The sequence below is a fragment of the Hyaena hyaena genome, unplaced genomic scaffold (genome assembly GCF_003009895.1).
Source record: "Hyaena hyaena isolate Hyena2069 unplaced genomic scaffold, ASM300989v1 scaffold_614, whole genome shotgun sequence".
Classification (NCBI taxonomy): Eukaryota; Metazoa; Chordata; class Mammalia; order Carnivora; family Hyaenidae; genus Hyaena; species Hyaena hyaena.
Genome location: NW_024081244.1, coordinates 897447 through 912011, shown reverse-complemented (window position 1 = coordinate 912011; position 14565 = coordinate 897447). Strand labels below are relative to the sequence as shown.

Here is a 14565-nt window from a genome sequence, read left to right as displayed (position 1 = left end):
TAACCTATATAAAGAAACCTTTACAGTTTCTTAAACACATGGAAAGTACTCAGTAAATGTCAGCTACATGTTTTCCCACCCATGAAACCCAGTTCATAAATGAATTCTTTTGACTTTTTCCTCCTTTATCTACCTCTTATTTTCTTTTTTAATTCTTTCAGCTGCTTCCTTCTATCTTTAATCCCATAAATACCATTTTTCCACACAGCAGCCTGTGAGCTTTAAAATTCTAATAGTTTCTCATGACACAATAAAAATCTGGGTGCCTTCTTTGGCATATAAGGTCTAACATGTTTGGGCATCCTTTAACCCTCATGGTCTTCCCTGAACACCTCATATTTGCTTACTAGTCTCCCAGCACCCAGAACTTTTTTTTTTTTTTTTAAGCACAGACCCCTCTTTGCCCTAGAGATTTATTGTAGCAACAGTCTCTTGACCTGGAAGTTGTGTCCCCTGGTTCCTTACTCCCTCACCTGGTCAGTATCACAGCACCAAGTTTATTTCACAGAATTTCAGAGCAGTGAGAATTCCTATTTGAAATGATCGAGTTGAGGATCAGAATGTTGATTTTCTCTCCTCTTCCGCTAGGATCTCAGCCCACAGAGCCATCTTTGTCTCTCGTACCTACTGCTGTCGCTTCATGCCTCAAATAGAGGAAATCGATCAACATTTGACAAAACACTGAAAGAAATCACTTCAACTGCTTTCTGATTTTTCTTTTCTCATCTAACATAACCTCATCTTTACCCTCCCCACAGGTGGGGGCTTGGTCAGCTTGTTCTCCATGTATCAGATGTGCTGAGAGCTGAGCAGCTGGAAGCAGCATTTACATCTGTGGGAACTTGCTAAAAGCCAAGTTCCCAGATTTCCCCCAGAGCCAAAGGGACAGAAACTCTGGGAAGGGGGCAGCAATCTGTCATCTGACAAGCCTTCAGGTGACTTTGAAGCACACTCAAGGTGAGCAGCACTGCTATGTATTGTCAGTACAGAATTCAGTGCTCGGCTGTATATGAATACGAATGCGACAAATGGCTGTTCCTTGTTTCTGCCTAGATGGCGTTTGTGTGAGCCAGTGCCCTTGCCCCTCCTAATCCAGCCTCAGGTATGTCCAGATGTCCCCTTCCTCCTTGCGTTGTGCTCCAGGGAAGGGAAAGTTTCTCTCAAGTTGCAGGGATTGGGCCCTGATTGAACCACACTAGTATTGAGGGTCCCAGTCACTCACTGACGATCATTTTGGGGCTGAGAATATGGACAGTTCTCTGTAACCTTTCCCTGGGCAGATTAGCTTCCCCAACAACGTTTTGATTGTGCTGATAGGAGAGTTGATAATTACAAGACTGTGTGTTGGGGATGAAAGCAGAATCTGGGACATTTCAGGAAGAGAACTTTTGCAAAGAGCTGGAGGCTGGAGAGGTCACGGGGAATTCCAAAATGTGTGATAAAGCAAGAAAGGGGGGCAGAGTAGCAGAGCAACAAAAAACAGGAGGAAAAACAGCCATTGAGTTTGGTTTGAGACTTAGGTGAGCGGCAGGTTACAGGGCTTGATTTCTGATGTCGTGCAGTATGGGGATCATTTAAAGGCACTGAGGGGAATAATACATGAGCAGGTTTACTTTCTTACAAAACTACTCTCCTTCTGGAATGAAAAGGAGATTCACTATGGACAAAGGAGTTTTACTCTGACCTCAAATTGAAATCAAGATGATCAGAAAAAGTTGAAATGCAGTTGTAATTTGGCAATGTGAAAACAAATACTTGTGTGTTTTTTATTAAAAAATGTTTTATTTATTTCTGAGAGAGAGAGAGAGAGAGAGAGAGAGAGACAGCATGAGCAGGGGAGGGTCAGAGAGAGAGAGATAGAGAATCTGAAGCAGGCTCCAGGCTCTGAGCTAGCTGTCAACACAGAGCCTGACACCGGGCTTGGACCCATGAAGTGTGAGATCATGACCCCAGCCGAAGTTGGATGCTTAACCCACTGAGCCACCCAGCCACTTGTTTGTTTGTTGGTGCTTAGTTTGCCTCTGTGAGAGAATAAAGAGACCAGATAGTCTGTCTGGGAGGGCTGGCTAGAAATTTCTAGAGGACAGAGTTAGCGATTCTTGGGTGCATTTGCTATTTCCATTTACAGGTAAGGTGTCAGGAACTCAAACATTCTCACCTGTTTCAGAAGGAAGGGTCTAGATCGCAGGGTAAGTAGAAATTAGGGAAGGAGACAAAGTCAATTTTCCAGGTTTAGGCTCTTTGGTGTCACACCCCCCTCCCCCCAGCTTTCCAGACCTTGGTGTCCAGCATCAGAATGGTAAAACTCATGTCCTGAGTCCTCGTTTCCTGTTCTACACCCTCTGACCTCCCCTGGGTCCCCATGTTCTCCTGGATCGCCTATTTGCTCAACTGAGCTGGGGGACCAGAGCTGGTGACAGGACAGTTGGATGGTTTAGAGGGGACTCACAAGTGACAGAAAATGAAGGCCTGGGGGCAGCTGCGCCAGCCTCCACTTTCTGGGGCTGCACTAGTGAGGACACTCTGGCGCTTGAATATCCAGAATTGCTTTTGGAGGTCACCTGGGAGTCAGGGAGGGAGTGGGACAGGAATATGTTGTCACTTTACACTAAAACCCAAATGTAATGACAGGCACCTTTGGAGGGCTACTTAAGAGGTAGAGCAAGTGAAAAAGTGTTAAGAGCCATTGCGTTCCCCCTGGAGAGCCGCAGCTGGCGAACACACCCATTTTCAAGACCGTGATACAGGTCTAGGCAGGGCCCTGCAGCCCTGGAGACGGGCTGGAGACGCGGAGTGAGAGGGAGGATCAGACAAAGAACCGGGGCTCTGGACCCCGCGGCACAGGGAGAGGAAGTCCCGCCTCTAGATGGCGGGCTTTTCAAATGTCACTGTGGCTGCTTACACCGGCAGCGTGACACTTGCCAGCAAGTGGCCACCAGGGTCGGCTTCGAGTCAAGGGACCAGAAGCCACCGCCCCTGCGCCAAGTCTGAGAAAAGCGACCAGGAGCTGCAGGGACTCGGGAAAGGAGCGCTAGGCGTTCTGTCCACTGCCGTTTACGCCGCTCGGGGCCGTCTGTAGCGCCTGTGACGATCACAGCCCCCTGCAGAGTCCCCCACCCGAGAACGGGTAACCGGCAACGGCGTCCAAGGGTTTCCAGTAACCTAACTGAACGTCCGGGGAGACCCCCAACGCGCGTCAGCGCACAGCTCCGCTGGTGAAAACGTGTGGCTCTGAAAAGAGCCTTTGGGTCGGAGCGGGCCTCCGGGCACACTCACTTGGAGCTGGTGTACTTGGTGACGGCCTTGGTGCCCTCGGACACGGCGTGCTTGGCCAGCTCGCCGGGCAGCAGCAGGCGCACGGCCGTCTGGATCTCCCGGGACGTGATGGTCGAGCGCTTGTTGTAATGCGCCAGGCGCGACGCCTCGCCCGCGATGCGCTCGAAGATGTCTTTGACGAATGAGTTCATGATGCTTATGGCCTTGGACGAGATGCCTGTGTCGGGGTGCACCTGCTTCAGCACCTTGTACACGTACACCGAGTAGCTCTCCTTGCGGCTGCGCTTGCGCTTCTTGCCGTCCTTCTTCTGCGCCTTGGTCACCGCCTTCTTGGAGCCCTTCTTCGGGGCCGGGGCGGACTTGGCGGGCTCGGGCATCTCAACTGCCGTTTGCTCTGGGAGAAGAGAAAATGGGGTCGGCGCCAGGATCTTGCCTATTTGTAGGCAGCTTTATGCAAATGAGGAATTCATTTTCCGATTTCTGATTGGTGCACTCTTCGTGTGGCCTGAGTGGCTTCAGCTCTACTCTCCCATTGGTCTTATTCTGAGAGAAATTATCTCTCATTCTTCCTGGCTGCTTCAGTCCAGTTAAACCATTTTATAATAAATTATGATTAGTGTATAGCAATGTAGATTAATTTGTTGATTAATTTTGAATAATAGAAGCCACGTTCTTTTGTTTTGGAATGCTAGGGAGGTAATCTTGTGCAAAGTTTAGATTATTTTATAGTGTTGTGGTGTAGGATTGGCTGCCCCCTTCCAATGTGCCTTTTTGCCATGTGAGTTATTTTGAGCTTAAGACGCGACTCTGCAGGCTCAAGCAGACACTTTTCTCCCTCTCTTAACCATGCAGATGAATCTAAATTGGGAGGGGCATATTTCCCAAAATAAGGGTTATCGATAGAGATGAGTTTTATCTGAGTGATCCATCGGATGAGGGAGCTTGGGGCAAACCGAGAGCAAAGCACAAGTTAGCACAGGCCCCCCTCCAGGGGATGTGAGCGATACTCCTCAGGCACTCGGCTGCCCAAGAACAAATGAAAGGAAAGAAAACAAATGGTTAACTGAAAGAGATCACAGTCATGTATGACACGAGTCTTCATCAGTTTACAAATATCTTAGTAAATTACAAGTGCAATCTTATCAATAGTATAATCTCCAGAAAGCTGTAAATTCAGTTTCTGAAGCCCCAACCTCACTTTCTCCTCCATAGTGATGTGGGGAACAAAGGCAAGAAGGAAAGGGCAGGTAACATTACATTTCCCTATAACCGACAGCCCATTGACAAATACTTGAGGCAAATACTTGAGTATAATGCTTCTGTAGGAATCCTCTAGTGTCCTAATGTTAATGTCTTACTAGTGAGGGGGGTGGGTGGGAGGAAGAACCACCTTAGGTTGACAATAGCAAGGCCGCAGGCATCTTGGTTGCATATGCAAGTCCTTCTGGAGGTCTCCCTTCCGTCTTTACCTTCCCCAAAGGCACAGTATATAACCAGTCACTCCTCACTACCCCAGTGCAGCTCTTCCTGTCCACGGGTCTTGTCTCCATGCTTTAAAAAAATCACTTTTTTTACACCAGAGACATCTCAAGAATTTTCTTGGCCATCAACTCTGAACCCCCATCACATCTGAATGAAAAACAAGACTGTTAAACTGCTATATATAAACTTTGTAAAGGCATAGATCTTTTGGTTCCCATTTTAGTTAAAATTCTTCCTGATATAAAGAGGCAAATTCAGTTAAGAAGATGGGCAATACCTTCACATTCAGGCTGTAATGCAGTTCTTTGGGGGGGGATTAGTGACAAGAGTCATTAAATCTCTACCAAATGAGAACCACGACCACAAATCTAGAAACAACTTAAAGCCCAGCCACCTTTATCAATTTTCAAATCTTGCATATTCCTTTCAAAATGTTTGTGGATATTATTAAAAAGTCAGGATACTGGAACAAAATTGTTCTGTGTTTTTAAAAGGCGGTAAGTTTTAAATAGCCATTCCTCTGAAACTCTAGGAAAAAAAATTGCCTTCTTTTTCTGTCCCTTGAAATTATAAATCTTATCATGTCTTTGAAATGTAAACACATCCCACACTCTCCTGAAACTGAATGGGAAAAAAAAGGATTAGGGGATAATGGGAAGAGGCCTTTTTAAAATGGAAATTTATGGCTTTTTTTTTTGGCCCAGACTATAACAACTATGTTAACAGGCAGATAGGCTCCAAATATCCATCTTGCAGAAAACTCTCTCTCCTCCTTTTGATGTAAATGTTCTACTTCTATCTTCTCTTGGACCCAGAAGCCAATCTTTCTGACGTCCAAACTTTAGGGAAAAGTTAAAAAAAAATAAGTAGCTGGATAGATAGACACACGAATAGATGACAGTATTTAAAGATTGGGCCTACAATGTCCTCTTCACAAATATTAGGATATATGTGTATATGTCCATGTATGTTTTAATGTGAATGATTTTCTCTACTTTTGGATGGTATTGCTACAATTAATATGTCCAGTATTTATATATACTTTATATGCAACTAAATATACAATATTTAGTTGGTTTGAAGCTGGCATACGCTTGTAAAGATTGGGCACTCTAACATCCAGAAAGTTAGAAAATAATCCAAATGATTTTCAAATTCACATAATCTGGGAAAATATTTGATGTTAAAGCTAATTTCAGATTGTTGGCTTAATTAAGATAGACATGATTTTAGAGTTATCACCATTAAATATAAAACTTTTATCCTGCTTATATTTACTAAGTCAAAGAAGTTCATGGTATTATTTTTTAATGTTTTATTTATTTCTAGGAGAGAGAGAGAGACAGCATGAGCAGGGGAGGGTCAGAGAGAGAGGGAGTCACAGACTGAAAGAGCTTCCTGGCTCTGAGCTGGCAGTCAGCACAGAGCCCGATGCTGGGCTTGAACCCACGAACCGCGAGATCATGACCTAAGCGAAAGTCGGACGCTTAACCGACTAAGCCACCCAGGAGCCCCAGAAGTTCATGGTATTTCTGATGTGGGGATGTGGGGCAAGCTGCAGGCAAAGTGGAGGGTAATAACATCCCCCCCCCACCTCCCCCCGCCCCCAGCCAGGTGGGACACGTGTGATATTCCTCCTTGGATGCTCCTGGCTGCCCAAGAACGGGTGAATGGAAGAAAGCAGATGGCTGACTGATGGAGGTCACAGTCATGCAGGCCAGGAGCCTTCTTCAGTTTATGCACTTAGTAAACTGCAAGAAAAAGGTAATTTTATCCAGAGCCTAATCTCCAGAAACCTATAGACTCCATTTCCTGGAGCCCTAATATCACCTTCATCAAGATGGAAGGGGGTGTAAGTACTTGCTATGGCGATGGGGGAAACTAAGGCAAATGAGACATTAAATTCCTTTACAGCCTACAGCCCATGGACAAGTCCTTGAAACTGGCAGTGACCTCCCTCTAGGAGCCCAGCTGCCTTGATGATGACACTTTGCTGGGGCAAAAGGGAATCTTGGCTTAACATTACCCTGACCCCCTAGGCTCCTGTAAGTCTCCTTAAACACATAAAACTTCCTTTGCAAACCTCCTTTATCTTTAATCCACAAGTATATGTCAGCAATTGTACTCCAAGCACATGGCCCCTGATATACTTCTGAAGGGTCTCAGGACTGAGATTTTATTTAATGGTAAATAAATGGTGTTTTTCTAACAACACCAGCCCCTCAAGGTCCTGGAAACCTTGCTTCCAAAATACCCTAGAGACTTACTCTATCCCTGACCCCCTCCCAACCTGAGGATATATAATCAGTTACCCTTCTGGACCCTAGCGCAGCTCTTTCTGCCCACGGGTCCTGTCCCTGTGCTTTAATAAGATCACCTTTTTGCACCAAAGACGTCTTCAAGAATTCTTTCTTGGGCATCGGCTCTGGACTCCCCCATGACCCCCAAATCCCATCATTTCTGTTACAAAATTTGTTAGGAAGAAAAAAACTTAGAATAATACTTTATGAAGCTTTTGTGGGTAGTCTATGCATAATTGTTAAAACAGGTGATTTAAGTAGATGTAAGTAAAGTATAAAGCTTTATAAGTAAACTAAATAACTTCCAAAACCTTTGGAAACCTAAACTTTTATAGTTTTGCTAAGTTAAATGATGAATAGAGTTAAGTTTGTTGATAATCTAGGTCTCTTCTGAATATGATAAAATATTGAAATATTAAGTACTGAACATGTTTATCTACTTTGGTCTTACTATAGAGGAACTAAAGATAAATTTGGGTCTGTTAATAAACATTTTATGCTTTATTGAAAGATTATATTAGGAAAAAAATACATGTTTCTAAAAATAATGAAACATTTATAACGCGGCCAACATGAAGAGTTGTGGTGTAACAGTTCACAATTGCTTACTAGTTTTCACAAAAAATTAAGATGTCTAAGCATTAATCATTTTAATAAATGTAATAAAAACTACTAGATATAATAGTTCTATATTCAAGGAAAGTAAGACATATGTTTTTGGTAAGAAGCATGAGTAGTAAAAAGACACATTTGTTGAGGAAGAGAAAGCCTTATAGCAAGACTGGTTAGTTAAAGAGAAAATTTAGTCAAAATTGGAATGTTAAATAGAGAAAGTTGTAGGGACACATGGGTGGGTCAGTCGGTTAAGCGTCTGACTTTGGCTCAGGTCATGATCTCACAGTCCGTGGGTTCGAGCCCTGCGTTGGGCTCTCTGCTGACAGCTCAGAGCCTGGAGCCTGTCTTCAGATTCTATGTCTCCCTCTCTGCCCCTCCCCTGCTTGCTCTCTGTCTCTCAAAATAAAAGACAAAAGAAGGAATTTAAAAAAATAAATAAATAGAGAAAGTTGTAGGTTTATGGACAAAACTCAGGAAAGAAACTTTATGTGTGGTCAGTACTGGCTAAGATTAGGACAAATGTAAATTAGTAAACATGGTTCCATACAAAAGCACACTGGTGCAAAGTTTTTGTTTTCTCTTTGCTAAAAGTACAAAATTTTCTTAAACTATTGCTCTACTCTTCATAAGAAATTGTAAACAAAAGTTTTCTTTACTGTTTAAATTATCTGCCTAAATAAACAATGATTCTCTTTACCAAAATAATTTCTTATATTTATCAGGTCTTTGATTACTTAAGAAAATCTAGTGTTATTACTAAAAATGCTAAATATTATTCACAACTATGTAACCTTCTGAATTTGTCTCTGGTATTTTTTATTGCTGTTTTGATTAAATGGATAGTTAAATATTGTTTCATAATGATTGTGATCCTAATGATTCAATCTATAATCGAATATTCCCATCTTTTTTGTTTTTTGTTTTTTTTGATCATACTTCTTAAATCAAGTCTTTTGACCATAAATAGTCTGCGTGAAATTTTCTAGCACCCCCCAGAACGTTTCAAAAAATACTTTTTTATGAAAAATTAAACTAATTAGGCTTTTTTTGGTATGTGAAATTACATGGGAGGCATTGTCAAAGAAGTGATAAACCCTGTTAGTGTGTATTCATATAGATACGTCATCGAAAATGATACAAAACACCTAGAAATCTGATGTCCTGGTATGTTATTATCCTGAAGCGTTGTATGTCACAAAAACTAACAAAATATCCTTGTCAACTGCATTGTAACGAAACTCAAATCAGATCTTCAACCGTGAGCATTTTAAATCTTTTATAATATACAGCTATATTTTTACTCAGATGCTTTATAAAACTTTCCTGCAAATGTACTTCATCTTTAGTGACACTCATGGAAAAAACTCTGAGTATAGGTTTCTGGTAACCTTAAGACCGTAAAACTGAACTATGTAAAAATTTCCAGACCTAGTGGAAAAATTGGATTCAAGCAAGCAAGAATTAATAACATGGAACTGAATGAATTGAGGAAGATAATTATGCTGTTTATGACTTTTTGTTTCAAACATTGCTGACTTTTAAAAAATATTTTGTTTTCTTTTCCAGATTAAGAAAACCTTTTCTCTTAGCTAACTGACTTCATCAATTTGACAAAATATGCCTTTGTGAACAAGTTAAAATTTTATCTTTTGTCCTTATCTGAAAGTCTCAGTGAGAATTCTTATATTTTTATGAAAATATATTTATTTATATAAGTTTGATAAGTACCTGTTCTCCTCATGAGAAGAGATAATTGGAAACCAGGGTTATACTACAGAGGCTTTGACTAGAAGGTCATATTTGAGAGAGAAATGCATAGACTCAGTTATGACCAGTCAGGTTTGAGGAAATAAGTTGACTTTATGGAGTCAATAAAGTCCCTTGGAAGTATCACCCTGATGTCTGGTCACAGCATTCTAAGCTACCTTACTAGGTGAGTACAGATGTTGACTTCCTGGCAGGAGCAGGAAACTTGGGATATTTTGGGGACTTCCAGAAGAGAGGAATTCACCCAAATGTTTTATCTGCAGGCAAAGTCTAAGGGCAAGGCTTGGCTTCTGGCCTTGAGAGGTGATTAATAGTTCAATCTAGAGAGTCTTCATGAGAAGTTCCAGCAAAGCAGGTTTTAAAGAGTCAATACCGTCAACCACACTTCTCTCTGTATTTATGTAAATCATCGGGCCAAGATATTTTAAAACTAGACTTATTTTGCAAACAAAACACTGTTAATATGGCTATCTTTGGTAAAAATGAGGGCGAGTGTACAGAGAAAATATGTTTAAATAACACATCTTTGTAGATATTAGATTTTAATACTATACATTATAAACTGAACTAGATCATGATTTCATCTAGTGTCCTCCAATGCCTGGCTACAAGTGAGCAAACTAACATTTTGACTTTTCTTTTGTCTTTCTGACTTTGAATGTTTTTGGAATGAAAACTTCCCTTTTTCCCTGAAGGCATGCAAATTAAGTATAAATGACTTGATGTGAAGAAATCGCCCTAATAGCTCATGCATAGATGATCTTTGTATTGTTGCTCTATGGGCCACTCAAAATATCACCACAGACAACTGAACTACAATCTAGGAAGATCTGTCAGATTGCCAGTCCCTGCCCTGACTCTATCTCAAGATGGCTTCAACTCTGCCCTGTAGAAGTCTTCTCAACTAGTTACCCCAAAACTCAAAAATTGGGTTTACATGTGATCCAGTCATCAACCATTGTTTTTCTTTTGTTTCCTAGAAATGCCTTTTATTTAATACCTGAGTATTTGAACCATAGACCTACTTGGAAAATACACCTTGATCACTGCTTTCTGAAATGAGTTTGACTTAATGTCAAGACTAAGAGATTGGATCAAAAAGGTGAAACAACCTACCAGTTCAACTTCTAATATGTGAAACTTCCAAGGAAGTTTCAGATGGGAAAGCTGAAGGGGTTCAAAATGCCTACCTCCAACCCCACCCTCCCAGAATGTGCCATTTTCACATGTGGATTATTTCAAGTTAAAGGCATTTGAGACCCAGCAGCTCAAGAAAACTTTTGTCCCACCCTTAACCAAACAGAAGAATCTAACTTGGGAGTCTTTCCTAGAATAAGGCTGATTAACAAAGATAAATTTTATCTGAGCGACCCGTTTGTAAGGCAGGGCAAACATGGTTACTAAACATTTGCTTTTCTTATCCTTCTGTGAATTACCTTCTCCCCCTGAAGTCCCACACCCCTACCCCTTTCTCCTTAGTTCAGGATGACATATATACTTTATTTTGCTGGTTTTTGAAATTCCCATGTCTATGTGGATTCTGTGTATGCACTCTATTATATTTGATTTTCAACTGTTAATCTGTCCCATATCAATTTGATTCTTAGTCCAGCTAAAAGGACCTTGAAGTACAAAAGGGTTCTTCCTCCCCAACATTAGAGTTCTGCAATATATATAATATTTTATCCTTTTATGATGTTTATCATTTTTGTAAACCAAAAAACTGTGTGTAATTCAAAATATGCATTAGAAAGTGCTCCTCACTCTGAAAATCATGTATGGATTTAAAAAATGATAATAAAGGAAAATAAGATTGAAGGGAAATATGCCTGGGAAATGCTTATCAGGAGACAACAAGAAGAGCGATATTATAAAGCTAAAAGTATTAATGGGGATAGAGAGGTACATACTACAAGGACTTTTAGTTCCAGAGTGGAAAACAAAATCTTCCGGAAAGTCATCCTGAAGCAAAATAGCTAAGGACTAGAGAAACTACCAAAACACTCTAGCACATTATGGCCCAGATGACAAGAAACCAAGGAAAACTTCCCAAATCCAAGGAAAACTCCCCAAATCTCCCAGAACAATAAACACCTAGTAGCCGAAGCCCTACTGATAAATACAGCAGACTGGGTTCCTTTGGGGGGGGGCGCGGGGGGGGGGAGCAAGTACCATTAAGATTCCCCACTTGGTCAAGGTCAGCCTCTTGGGGAAAAAAGGATTCTAGGTCCTTAAACTGAACTGGAGAACCTAGTATAGAGAGAGCCAGAACTTTTGAGAAAGCTTAGGCTTGAGGGGGGAAAATTTTAGCTAAGATTTCTAAGAAGGAAACATGTTTTGTGTCTGAAGTGAGCTGGGTAGAAAGGTAGAGGAAATTTACAACCAGGATTTCACCATAGGCCTAGAGTCTATTTCAGTGAAAGTTTCCAGATTGAAGAATGGTGGGTTCGTTGTGCCCTCTAGTGACTTCTGAAGGCAAACAAAGCACTTCAGGAAGGAAGCATCTTTAACCCAAATCTGTAGGTACACACAGATTATTTATTATCTATCTATTACCTATGTAACGATCCACCCACTATTATTGAGCACATATTACATGCCAGAGACTCTCCTAGGAATTTGGGGTGTCTAAATATAAACTCATAATAAATGTGACCTAATTGAGAAGGAAAACACACTGTGACGAGTTAGGCTTCCAAACAAAAGATCCCCTCCTCTCCCTCAGACAGAGAATTTTAGATATTGAATTTATCACATAAAGACTATGAAATACTTAATGAAAGTTTAAAGAAATAACAATGAAATAATACAGACAAGAAGCAAGGGACATTCAAAACCAGGACCGTTTTTAAAAGTAATGATATAGAACTTCAGGAGATGGGAAAGAGCTACAATTCATAAAGATAAAAAGAAAAATCCACTGATAAAATGTAACATTCAGGGTCTTGATCGTCCTGACGAAACATGTATGGCTTCAACTGCCAGACTTAGGGTAACTTCATGTCTACAAGTGTAGGACAAGCTTTCAGTACATCACTCTTAGGAATTCATATAAAGGCAAGGAAAATGCTTATGATTATAGAAGATTTGAGCAACACGATAAACATACTTCATCTGTGATTCCTGCATTTAAAGTATAGAGAATATCTGACCTATTTCAAGGTACTCATTTAATAATTTCAAAATTTCAACCCTGGCTACAGAAAAAAATAACAATAGGTACCAAAAAACCAATTTCATATATATTGCACTTAAAAACTTTTTAAAGTGTTTATTTATTTTTGAGAGAGAGACACACTCACAGAGCGTGAGGGAGGAGGGGCAGAGCGGGAGACACAGAATCCGAAGCCGACTTCAGGTTCCGAGCTGTCAGCGCAGAGCCAGACGCTGAGCCAAAGTCCAATATTTAACCAACTGAGCCACCCAGGCGCCCCTATGCTGCACTCTTTTACCATCATCCAATTAAAAAGCAATTAGAAAGTATTTTTTTAAAGATAGTAAAAATAAAAGGCTTCTCACATGGTTGGAAACAAAGTAGTTCTAAGTACATGGATTAGGGTGGCTATCACAAAAGAAACTATGTAACGTTCCAGTATTTAAAGGAAGTGTCCTACAGTTATGAGAACGGTAAGAGGGGTTGTGCAAGCCGGGCGTCCTGCGCCGCTACTGAGAGGGTCTCCCCGCCACTGAGAGGGTCTCCCCGGCCACTGGGCAGAGGGACGGGCCAGCTCAGAAAACAGTCGGACAGGAGGACCAGGGAGGCCGCTGCCCGCCGCTCGGCCCGCGCCCCGCTCGCCTCTGCGGATGGCCCTCTGGATAGTGGCCAACGTTCAGGGGCAGCGACGCGATGCCAGGTCACCATGGTTTGCGCGCCAACAGGGGGCGACACGGGGAACAGCCTGGCGGTGGTGGCCGGAAGAACCAAGAAGACGCGTGTCCCCACCAAGCAGCCGGAAGAACGTAACGGGGCGCAGGCGCAACGTGAGGCTCGCTGGGGCCACCGGCTGCCGCGGAAACGGCCCAAGGAGAACGGTGTGTGCTGTCGTTGCAGGAAGACCCCTCGGAGCTGGCGTGAGGGGGCGTGGCAGGTAGGGCCAATGACAAACCAGCGTGTGGGGGCGTGACAAAACAGGCCAATGAGGAGACCGCCGTGGGGCGTGGCTATGACTCAGGCGGGGCGGAGGCCTGGCGGGCCACGGGGGTCGCGAAGTTTGGAGCACGGCAGCTGCCAATTTTTAGGACTTGCCAGTTCCGGTTTAGACCTGAACGTGACGGGTTTGTGTTGCTGTTTGCTACTAGTATTTCAAGGAAATCCCCTCTTCGAGTTGCAAACACGGTTCCCCCCAGGTGTGATTCCCTGGACCGGCAGCGTTAGCGTCACCTGGGTGACGTCACCTGGGTGATACAGAGACGCACATAAAGGGATCCTGCTACACATATGGTGAATCGGAGTCTGTGAGGTGGGGCCCAGCAAGCTACGTTTTAAAAAATACTCCGGTGGGTTTGGTGCACGCTGACGTTTGAGACTGCTTTGAAGACTGTTTTTCCCTTAATTCGGATGCTGGAGGTGACCCTTTAAATGTCAGCTGATGGGCGCCTGGGTGGCTCAGTTGTTTCAGGTCATGATCTCATGGTTTGTGGGATTGTGCCCCGTTTCCGGCTCTGTGCTGACAGCTCAGAGCCTGGAGCCTCCTTCGGATTCTGTGTCTCTCCCTCTCAGTCCCTCCCCAGTTCATGTTCTGTCTCTCTCTCCCAAAAATAAATAAACATTAAAAAAATTTCTTTAAAATATCAGCTGAGCTAAACTAAGCTGCTTACCTTCAAAATTGTTACCAGAGCCAAAACAGTGCTTATGCCTTACCTACTCAGACTTCGAGGCCAGAAGATAAAGTGAAAAATAAATGTATGTCTAGAGAGATCTCAGAGAGGGATTTGGATCAGCAAGGAATGTAGAATTCCATTTCTCCAGAAATTTTCTTGATCCTAACATCTATCTCATTTACAGACTTTTGCCTTTCTCCTTTAGCCTTCTCCAGCAAACATCGTCCATGGTAAATAATGATTCCTTGTAGGCCTGTAATAGCAGTAAATTCTATCTTTATAATTAAAGCAACAAATACAATGA

General features: G+C 42.4%; 1 protein-coding gene across 1 annotated transcript; it reads right to left on the bottom strand.

Moving 5' to 3' along the window:
* Positions 1-3235: 3235 nt before the first annotated feature.
* LOC120248805 (histone H2B type 1-C/E/F/G/I-like) lies at positions 3236-3656 on the bottom strand. The gene has a single exon (XM_039257287.1). It carries the CDS (start codon positions 3651-3653, stop codon positions 3273-3275), a length of 381 nt encoding a protein of 126 aa, XP_039113218.1. The 5' UTR covers positions 3654-3656; the 3' UTR covers positions 3236-3272.
* Positions 3657-14565: the final 10909 nt, after the last annotated feature.